General features: G+C 34.9%; 1 protein-coding gene and 1 pseudogene across 1 annotated transcript; both read left to right on the top strand.

Annotated features, from left to right (window-relative positions):
* The first annotated feature begins 6,189 nt into the window (after positions 1-6,189).
* Positions 6,190-7,771, top strand: LOC114175005 (uncharacterized). Its single transcript, XM_028059759.2, has 2 exons — positions 6,190-6,298; positions 6,634-7,771. Exons 1-2 carry the CDS (start codon positions 6,272-6,274, stop codon positions 7,483-7,485), a joined length of 879 nt encoding a protein of 292 aa, XP_027915560.1. The 5' UTR covers positions 6,190-6,271; the 3' UTR covers positions 7,486-7,771.
* Positions 7,772-9,866: 2,095 nt separating this feature from the next.
* LOC146887562 (uncharacterized) lies at positions 9,867-12,048 on the top strand (annotated as a pseudogene).

Genomic DNA, 12,048 nt, shown 5'->3' with positions numbered 1-12,048 from the left:
CATAAGGTGACATATGTTAGACACATAAGGTGACACATAAGGTGACACATAAGGAATGCTTTTGGATAGTGCGACAAAGGAAAAAATTTCCAAAGACTTATTAAAAAACAACTAGATATTATAGTTCCTAATTTCTAGCAACAACCCTTATTTCTAGTAACCACTAGAAAGTTTATTTTAAGCTTTATCTAACACTAGGGTTCAGTGGAGTTAAAACTTAATTCTCCTCAAACAAATAATCACAAACTAAAAATAATTAAACAATGAAAATTTGCTCGGCCTCTTTGCTCGACCAATTCCATGTGTGGTGGCACCACAATTACCGCGTCCTTGATCAGAATCTTTGGGCAAAACTCTACTAAATTTGCCATGTAACCTTACATAGTGGCTATTGTGGAGAGAAATTAGTGTCGATGATTTTCTCTTGGACATCATCTCATTGATCGCGATCGATAATGAAGATTAACCATGTACAGGTACTTCATCGCCACCACGAGTGACACTAACAATGAGAACCAAAGACATTAAGAGTTAAAAGCAAAATGACATGAGAACCAAAAGTGAGAGGGATAGTAAGAACCAGAAAGGGAGGAAGGGAATGGGATTGGATGAAGTGAAATACCAACGAGATCAATGAAGAAAACTGTGAGATCACGTGAAGAAGCTAAATGATTTAAAAAAACTAAATAGAAAATATTACCTAACTAAATTTGTTTACTATTACCATATTATTATTTGCGATATTATATTTATAAGAAAATCTTTAATAAGTAATTTTGAACTTTTAATAATGTTGCTGCAAATTCGTCGGTAAAGACTCAAATCTATCAATAATTTTGTTTTTTGTTTTACCGATGGATTACCAACGATCACAAATCTGTCTGTAAACCCCTCGTCAGTAAAATGTACCGGCGCATATTTTAGATCCATCGGTAATTATGGGTGAACACATCCTTCGAAAAAATTCGTAGGTAATTATTGATGAACCGTTCCTTTGATAATTACCGACAGCCAAATCCGTCGGAAAACCTAAACACACAGGTACTGATGTTACCGACAAATTGGTTTGTCGATAATTATCGAAGGAATCGTCCGTCAATAATTTTCGACGAATCCATCTGTCGATGAAGTTAGTACCTGAACGCGTTGTTTTCCAACGTATTTGGCTATCGAAAATCTGTCGGTAATTGGTCAATTTTTGTTTTTTTTTGGTCTGTTTGTTTGTTTTATAAGCCTACAATAGCTACATCGAGAAAAACTCCAGAACAAATAATGGTACGATACATACTTGATATTTAAACCATTAAGAAAATTTTGAATAAATACGAGCAGAAACACTTGTCTCATGTATTTGCTCGAACATAAGGAATGAATTGGTTACGATAAATGAAGGTAATGGTCTATATAAATAGGCTCAAATATAATTGACCACAAAGTTGTTTACAAATGAGATTATAACGTACTCAAGCATATCTGCAACACAAATAAGCCCCAAACGCAACTAGGTGACGCAACTAGATGTAGGCCGCATGTTGCGAACCACAGGCATGCCGTTGCAAACCAAATCGGAGCTTGCGAAGTACCCTTACATAGGCAACTGCAACACTTTAATCCCGTCACTAGACCGTGCTTAATCTGCGAGCACCATACAACAACATGAACTGGGTCAGAAAACCGAAACCCCTTTTCCCTTCTCCCCATCTTATGAGCGCACCACCATTGCAAGAGTTCCGTCGCTGCACGCACGGCGCTTCGAAGCCTCCACACGAAATCTGGACGAACCGCGCACACCATGACACGCGAGAGAAAACCAGAAGCAGCACATGGGTTAACCATGGAAGATGAACACTGGACAGAGGGGGTTCAAAAAAGTGTTCTGCTGGAATGCGAGAACACAAGGAGAAGGTTAGCCACAAAAACACTCTAGATTGGATATAAAACCAGGAGAACTCATCGCGTGAAAGAGATTGGAGATATAAATGACCCGCGAGGAAGGTGAATAAGGTCGTGTGCCAAAATTTTTCTAGAATTAGGGTTCGAAACTTTTTATTCGGGGATTTTCAGAAAAACATTCAAACAAAAAATCCTTAAACCTGATTGGGAAAGAACTGCCCGACAAAACCCTAAATTTTCAATTAGGGTTCGTCATAAAATTGGAAAGAAAAAAAATTAAGACTTTTTCCAACATAAGAACAAATTTTAATTATAATTCTAACATGTTGGTACCAATTGTTAGATTATGTACCTTTAAATAGATCATAAGAAAAATCAAACCATTCATAGAATAAGTTATTCCCAAATATTAAGAAAAGTTCCTAATACTAATAGTAGAATGTGGAAGAGTACCTGATGAGTAATTAAGAACAATATAAATGAAAGAGTGGTGGTATCTTCCAAATAGAATCAATGAAAGATTAGAAATTGTTTACGTGTGAGACTATACTGCTCTCTTTTTCGTAGGTCTTTCTTGAACACATTTTACAAATGTATTTTTACGTTGTCTCATAAAACTGACTAATGAGATATCAGTTTTATATCCTTACCAACAAAGACCAGGACCTCTCAACAAGTTTATGAATACTTAAGTCTATCATAGACAGTTCATTGAACAACCCATCATGGATGCTTCATCAGAAACTCAATATATAATATCTATAAATTAATAACAATTGTGCAATATAATTGATATTTATAAATAATATAATTTATTAATTAATGTTAATCCACATTAATAACATAACATAGATTAATAATTTTATATAATAAAATTATATAAAATATAACACATGCAACATAGATAAGGTAACAATATTTTAAAACTTTTGGTTAAAATCATATTTATTCAACGCTTAGAAAAACAATGAAATAGTATGCAAGATGATATAATAGATTTTAAATGAGTGTAGGATACTAATAAAGAATTTACTCCATCCTTCCATATATGAAAGAAAAAAAATTGATACATTTTTGTCACATTTTTATACTTATTTGATACGTTCTTTTTCACTCTCCAATAAAAAAAGATGTTAACTGTGTAATTGTGTCAACTCCCTGTTTAAAAACTGTTTATTCTCTCTATTTAGTTTAAACTGCCGAATGATAATTTAACACACATTTTTTAAATTATATTCATTAAAAAATACATTCATTTGAAAACTCATTTTAATAATATATTAATATATATTAAAATTAACAACTCTTTATAATAAATTCTTATTCAATAATTCAATTTAATATTTTAACTTAATATTTTATTATTAATTACAGTTAGTTATTGTTATGTATTTATAAAACTGGTGTCAGAATAATTTTTTCCTATCTACATTTATTAACATTATATCTAAAACACTTAACTAGTTAGTAATTTGTATATTATTTATCTTTCTCTGAAGGGGAGCTTTACACAAATAAGTAAGTTTATTAGATTTAGTAGAAGGGTTCCATTTGGTTTCTGAAAATTAAAATTTTAGTTACCATGTCTTTGTAACAGGTATGGTTCCACAACATACCACACACTCTGTTAGCAGACGTGAAGGGACACCAAAACTTGATGAAGTTGAAGTGTGAATTCTTGACATTCCCAGGAGGGTGCACCCAGTTCATTCACGGTGCTCTCCACTACATTGATTTTCTTCAACAGGTCATTTTATTACATTTATATAAAGTTTTATTACAACTTCCACATGATTGTTGAAAAGAACTTGTAATTGTTTCACAGGCTGAACCAGGTATTGGATGGGGAAAGCACACTAGAGTGATTTTCGATGTTGGGTGTGGGGTTGGAAGTTTGGAGATTTTCCGTGTCTTTTGCACAATAAGTTGTAAATAATTAATGTCATTTCTCCTCATAAGTTCCTATTTTTTCAAATTTTTAGTATGCATATTGTATCAGGTACTTGTACCTGTACATTTGAAATAACTCAGAACTTAATATTTAATAGACTTGGTTTACTGAGGTGGTATAAGAATCTCTTTGATTCAGTATAGTAGTGTTCTATCCTTATTGCCACATATAACTTCACAAGTTATACTACATGGGAGGATAAAAAGCAATGTTCCCCACTTATATCCCAATCTCATCTTTATTGCTAATGCACATATGCATATCTTGAGGACCTCACACAAAAACCTCCAAAACTCCCTCATCATATAAAATTATGCCTACACTTATTCATTATCCTAAACTGACGCTCCAACTACTCTCAATCATTCCAAATCTCTTTGCATCATCCTTCATATAGCCTCTCTTGGTGTTAGATATTACTGTCCATACACTTCACCACTACTCAAACTTGCACTATGTCCATAGCAGGCCTTATGGACCCAGAAATTAATCACAAGTCCTTCCACCGCAGAAAGGATTATGGTGACCTTGATGTGTTTGAAGCAGCAAGGTGGGTACAGTGTTGTTGACTAAAAAATTTACATCTATATACATGACATATCAAAGTCAATTGACTAAAACTATGCCAAACAACCATAACAGAATCAACCACAAGTTAACCACAACAGGTACATTATCAGAATTGAAGAACATTGCCAGTTGCCTCCCTCGACGGTGCAACCACAAATTTAGCAGCCTCCTTCGCAGCCTCGCTCATGCCAAGATCTCTGCCAAAGAATGGGGTTCTGTGAGCCTCCCTCGTAGCCTCGTTCTTCATAAACAACATCAAAATTCATAACAGAAGAATGAGACGATGAAAGAAGAGAAATAAACCCTACTCACTGGTAGCTTCACTATGTGAGGATGGCAACAGCGGTAGCGTCACGGACGCCTCACAGGAGACAACGTCAGCAGCGGTGGCAGCGGTGACACCGTTGTTCTCGGCTCTCCGGTGACAACAGACCTTTGTCATGGTGACAGTAGCAGACCTTCGTTAATTTTCTTCAATTTTGTGTTTGCGGAACTGTTGGGGAAATATTTGGCAGAAAACTGATACGAGGGGAGGGAATCTGAAATGTTGATGTTTTATAGTCAACCAAAATACCGACAAATTTATAGACGGCATAATCTGTTGGTGAAAGTCACACAACTTTACCGATGACATTATCATGGATAATTTGTCTCTCATGATTTATCAACAAATTACCGATTTATATATTCGTCTATAAATTTAACTATGATATTTGTTGATAAGAATATATTTCCGACGAACTATTATTTGTTGGTAATTATTCACCGATAACAAGCAATTTTTTCGTAATCGTAAGAAAAAAAATTGATAAACATAAGTAAATTAACAAATAATTATAATATTTTTTTTCGAATACTTTTTATAAGAAAATCTACATGTATTTCTCATGTGAAAATAAGTTTCTATCAAAATCTGCAAATGTTTCTCGCTAATTATATTCCACATGAAAAGTCAAATGAATTTCTTGTCAAAAGGATTTCTAATAAACGTATGCATCAATTTTTTGAAAAAAAAAATTATAAAAAAATATGTAGGAAATGAATATTTTTCTGGTAATGTTTATTTATTATTGCTATTAGACCAGCAAGAAAATTACTCATCTCTTTCCTGCCATTTTCTAGATCTCTTTCCCTGCCATTTTCTAGGAGGTCGTCTTAACCTTGAATCAAGGTACGTAAAGTCTTTTTTGGATTATACTTGTCGATACAATCAAATTTTCTTTAATAGAATCATCTTTTGTAATGTTTTACCACTTACAGTAGATAAACTAAAGGTGTGAATGTTTTTACACAATCATCCAATGGGAAACCATTTTTAAGGTTATACAAGTTAGTATTTTAATTGCGTACAAGGATAGATGTAACAGTATAAATTATCAGGAGAATATGATTAAAATCAAAATATGTAATAACTAAAAATTAGTAAAGACATATGTAGCTTATACAAATATAATAAGTTGATTATTCTTTTTCTATCTATCTATTTATATATATATATATATATATATATATATATATATATATATATATATATATATATATATATATATATATATATATATATAAACTTAATACTAAGCTGTCAAGATAAACATTATAAACATATCTTATATTTTATTATTGTTATCTATTATTTAATTTGTCGTTTTGTAAATTTATCTAAAATGGTTGACAAAAATACAAAACTGTTAAACGTAACGGTGTTTCTTTCTCTAATTGTAGGTGCCCGAGACATTTTCTATATGACAAGATCATTTTTTCGACGTATACCAACCACTAGATCTATAAATTCTCTCAAGGGACAAAGTTACCAGCAGATTTCTGGACTCTTAATTCTATCATCCTTGTTACGTGGATATGCTACACCCCAATTTCCTCTGTCATGTGAGTTGCAAATTCTGCTCAAGTTTCTTTATCATTTCCTTTCATTTATGTAAATTAGTTTTCTTTTTATCACGAAATTAATGATGTTTAATTATCTGCATGCATCAATCAATATGATTATTAGTTTGAAATTAATTGTTCTTTAACATGCCAAAATCCTTATTCTTGTTCACAATTCTATTCATAACGTATATGTCTGATTGCATTGAGATCTGCTACATGGATGTGCAACGAAATTAAAACGTCGAAGTCTATGTATGATTTGATAATACTATAATGTGTTTTTTTTTTTATGTTGCCTTCTTGATGTTTCTTTTATGCATTTCAATTTTCAGAAGCCTAAAGCTATGGAAACCGGAAGAATGAATAGTTCAAGGCATCGTCCGTTACACACTTGTGGACTTTCAATCTTAGTCATTGTTGATATGGTGATGGGAAAAACACAAGATATGAATGGACCATTAGGTTCAACGTTGGAAAGGGTAATGAAGTTAGCCAAATTCGCCGTGCCCCTTATCTACGCCATGCAAATCTATTGGCTTACGATTCTCTCCTTCATCGATGATGCCATTCTAGCAACTGAAAAAGTTATAGAGAAACTGTTTCCGCCTTCGACACGCGTGTTCGACAAAGTTGATGAAATTGTGGTAACGATGGCGTCCTTTCCCGAGAAATTTGAAGGTGCAATGAACAAGTTTCCTACAATAATCCATGAGGTCCCCTTTCTGAATCGGGCACTGACCCTTGTGATCTCAAGGTTGAACAGTTTGGTCTCGACGTTGAAACGTTGGGGATATGAAAACTCATGGTGGAACGAGAGAACCGGTGTTGATAGGAGATGCAATGAAGGGTACATGGATTTGGAAAACTTTCCTCCTATAATATCAGAGTGTGAATATAAAGGGGCTCATGACATTGCATTCCGAGGTCTCGTAAAAGGGTCATACAAGGAAGCTTTGGAGAGAGGGAAAGAAGATGACCCACAAGAAAAAATGGAGATAGGGAAGGTAGATGATAGAGGTGATGATTGTGAAGGCAAAGAAGAAAGAGAGAGTAATCATGAGAATAATAAAGAGTGTGATGATGATGATGATGCTATTGTGAATTGTCAAGTTGGAGAAAGTGTGAAAGATGCCCTTTTGGAATTGTTTGAGTCTGCATGGGTCATGAAAGATGATGATAGTTAATTAACAAAATTTATCACATAACAATTATGATTACAATCCATCTATATTGGATTGTTTCTTTCTGTAAACTAATATTTTCATTTTTGTATCTTACGAAGATTGATTAGAACTATAGAAATGTGTAGTTCCAGACTATACATAAATTTCTACGTTATTAGAACCAAAAAGAGGCACGTGGACAATGAAACTAGGATGTCTTATATGTGTGACTCATATTTATGACACTAGCATCGTTGGCTTCCATGGCTAACTATTACAAAGGCAGTGCCTCTTTTATATATATATATACATAATTTTTACTTGAAATCTTGAAAGGTGATTGTTAATTAAATCCTTTTTAGCGTAATCAATATCTTTCTGCTTGACCATTGATTAGATGTTTGATAATACTCTTTGTTTAGTTCAATCAAATAATGTTGTTACTGCCATTAACCGAGCGCAACATTTTAATTATCATTTGTTCTTACTTCAAAAAGAAGAACAGCTGTTAATATATGGATGTCATCTGTTAGAACTCAGAAAGAAAAATGTTTTTTTCTTTAACATTTATTAATCTACATGGGAGAAAGCAACAAAGAAAGAATTGATAAGGGAAATTATCTTTTGATAAAAAATATTTTGACAAACTTAAGAAACTTTCTAAAAATAGAATTAAAATAGATTAAATTTTTATTTTTTAATTAAAATAAAGTAATAAAATATTTTTTTTACCTAAATAGGAAACTTTGTTAAAACCATGGTTTAAGCCAAGGTAAATAAAGATTAGTCTTCTATAAATAAGAATGGACTCCAGCAATTAAAGGTATGCATTTCATTAGTATATAATCTGATATTTGATTTTGAGAGCTTTGGCTGACTTAATTGTCCGAGTCCTTCTTGCAAGTAATCTTCCAATAATTCACCAAGTGTCAGATGACGAGGACATGACAAATAAAACTGAGTTACGTCCATTCGAGGAGCTCAAAGATTGTGGTAAGATAAGGTTTGAGTCCCGTAATGATCTAATATTGTCTCTGCATGAACAAAAATTATGTAAATAACTTAACTTATGTGTATTTGTTCATTGAACTATAAAGTGTCTTTGAATATTATGTTACTTGAAATATATACCTATGTAATGAAGATAAACATAGAATTTATAATACATTGTTATGTAATATATAAATGTCCTGTCATAATTAGGTAGATATTTTAACATACAACCTAAATCATGAATGTTATCAACAAAAACTCTCTTTTCTGTTTTATTGAATGATTTAGAATTTAACATTTATTAAATCTCACTATGTTTTCGTAGTTTTTATATATACTTTTTGTTGACATGTAATCCAAAATATAGGAATAGACAAACAAAATATTTATGTTTTTGTTGCATTACAATTGTACTTATAAAAGCCTTTCTGGAATGTTTCGATATAGTAATGAGAAAACCTTTGTTTCTCATATCTCTTTGTTTTCTATCTTGTTTTGTCTGACTCTGGTCTTATAGTGCCCCAAGAGACTGGTATCCAAAGCTTAGGTTCGTGGGTTTTGTTGAAGATAACCTATGAAGGGGGATTGTAGAATGAGCATCACTGCGGATGAGCGATTATGACTATTATTGTGGGTGCCTTACCTGGAAATCTCCCTATCTTTGATGGGCAAGGCTACGAAGACATGTGCGTAAAGATGGAAGCCATCCCAAGAATGCGCCAGAAGAGCAAAACAAAATATATAAGGAGAACAAATAACTGGACTGCAATACAATTTGAAATTGTTTCTATGATAGAGGAAGATACAATTGTTGAATACTTTAATAAGATTAAAATCTAGGTACACTCCATGCGCTAATGTGATGAGGAGGTTGAAGATATCAAGGTAAAGAAAGTCTTGATTGTTGGATAATCTTTAATCTTGTTAGATAATCTTTAATTTTGTTAGATAGTATTTAGAAGATGTTTTAGATTATAGGGTTATTTTTATTTAGCATAGTGATAGGATATTCTATATTTGGTGAATTAGATGTAAGTTAGTTGTTATTTTAGTTAGTTAGAGTATATTTGGTGAATTAGATTTAAGTTAGTTGTTATTTTAGTTAGTTAGAGTATATAAGATTTAGTTTGATAATATGGGGTATTAGATAAGATTAGATTAGATAAAGATTTAGTTTGGTTTGTTATTATTTGATTTGTAATTGGCTATATAATAGCGCATTCTCCATCAATGAAAAATACCACAATGAGTTACATTGCATATTCTTCTAGTGTGTGTGAGTTTTTTCCAACAAAATGGTATCAGAGCTTTATGCTCTGAGTACCGAGTGAAAAGAGAGAGAGAGAGAGAGAGAGAGTGAGTGAGTGAAAAAAAGTGTGCGCTTGAGTGCTTTGGGAGAAAAAAAAAAGGAGAGATGGCAAAAGTTGTGAACGGTATGACGGTGCCGCAATTGACGAAGAAAACCAATTATGATAATTGGTGTCTGCAGATGAAGACCCTTCTGGGATCGCAAGACATTTGGGATATAGTGGAGAGCGGATACAAAGAACCCTGGAGGACACGAATCAGACGACGACCCAGATTACCGCACTAAAGAAGACGTGAGTGAAAGACAAGTCGGCTTTGTATTTTTTGTACAATGCTGTTGACGAATCAGGCTTTGAGAAGATTGCAAACGTTGCATCTTCAAAGGAAGCATGGGATATTCTGAAGGTTGCATACAGAGGAAACGACCGGGTCAGACAAGTCCGACTTCAAGCTCTCAGAGGAGAGTTTAAAGGGCTGAAGATGGAAGATAAAGAGCAGGTAACCGAGTACATAACTCAGGTAGAAAAGGTGGCCAACCAACTCGGCAGGAATGGAGAAGTAATGCCAGCAAGCCGGGTTGTGGAGAAAATCTTGAGATCATTGACAGATGATTTTGAGAGCATTGTATGCGCCATCGAGGAGTCGAAGGACCTGTTAGTTCTCTCTGTGGAAGAACTTGTCGGGTGATTAAAGGCCCATGAACAAAGGAGAAGGAAGAAGCACGAACCGCGTGATCAAGCACTAAAGGCGCAACTTGATTTGGATGAAACTCGGAATACTCAGAGCCGAGGTCCTGGAGGCAGAGGACGAGGTGGCCGAGGTCGAGGTAGACAAGGTCGAGGTGGATGTGACCGAGATGATGTTGAAGAGAGCACAGTTCAAATCAGGCAGTAGAATTGGCATGGTCGTGGTCAAGAAAGGGGTCAAGGAGATTGGTCAAAGTCAGAAGTGGAATGCTTTAGGTGTGGCAAGTACGGCCATTACGCAAGAGAATGCAGATCGGCATGTTGCTACAACTGTAGCAAGACCGGTCATATAGCAAAATACTGTCAATCAGAGAAAAAGGAGAAAAATCTTCTCACAGAGGAAGACGACGAGGAAGAGATAGGGATTTTAATGATGATGCAAAACTTAGATGCCGAACTCAAGAGTGGTGAATCGGAAGTTGAGTGGCATTCAGGCCGTGTGAAGGAAAGGAGATCAGGTGACGAGCTTAGTCCAAGTTGTTTAAACTCGGTCTGGTATTTGGACATAGGAGCGAGCAATCACATGTGTGGAGATGAGAGTTTCTTCAGTGAACTCACCAAGGTGGAGGCCGGATTAGTGTCATGTGGAGATGATTCCAAGATGGTGATTAAACGGCGTGGAACAATCCGACACATGCAGAAGGATGGACGGGTTAGAGAAATCAGGGATGTCTACTATGTTCCTGAGCTGAAGAGTAATATTTTGAGCATAGGTCAGATAGTGGAGAAAGGAAACTCGATTCTAATAAAGAACCAGGTACTGTACTTGAAGGACAAGCACGGTCGGCTAGCAACCTGGGTAGAAAAGGAGAAAAATTGGATGTACAAATTGGAGTTGAGCATCCTGCAGAAAAGGTGTTTGAAACGTGTGGACAGTGAAGGCAACATGGGATCTGTTCAAAACGACATGGTGAAGAAAGAGACAGGTAAGCAAATTAAAGCAGTGCGATCAGAAAGAGAAGTGACAACCAATCTTACCGAAGAAGTTGAAGAAGAAGCAATGTTGTTGATGATGGGATGTAGCTCGAGGGATGAGCACAAGCAAGTGGAGAAGCCAACAAGAAGGTTGAGTGTCATAAATCAAACTAGTAGCATGGAGAGGTCGTCAAGTCGTGCGGATAGCTCGGAAAGCTTAGATGAGAGTGTGGAGATCTTAAACAACTCGATGGAGCATGTAGAGAGTTTGATGGAGCATGAGGCGAGCTTAGTTAGCTCGGTGGGAAGTCTGGATAACTTGATTAAGTTGGTGGAGCAAGTGGAGTGCCCATATCATTTGGGGGAGCAAGTGAACATCACAGAAAGCTTAGCAGGGAACCTAGGTAGCTCGGATAGCTCAGCGTGGATTGTGGATAGCTCGAATCTTGAACAAGAAGAGCAGTTGCATGCCGAGAAGGATCTGAGAGTTGTACTGCAGGTGCAAGATGAGAAGTGGCAACTTGAAACAGATGATGAGTTTGGTGTGAAGAAGGCGTGGGAATTGTTCGATCTCTTAAAGAGAGCTCGGCCTATTCAAAGGAACCCAGTTGATGGCAAGTAG

The sequence above is a fragment of the Vigna unguiculata genome, chromosome 3, assembly GCF_037176805.1.
Source record: "Vigna unguiculata cultivar grain cowpea cultivar isolate G323 ecotype 2 chromosome 3, ASM3717680v1, whole genome shotgun sequence".
NCBI classification, from domain to species: domain Eukaryota; kingdom Viridiplantae; phylum Streptophyta; class Magnoliopsida; order Fabales; family Fabaceae; genus Vigna; species Vigna unguiculata.
The sequence above is the reverse complement of the archived record's forward strand: the minus strand, read 5'-3'. Positions and strand labels throughout refer to the sequence as shown.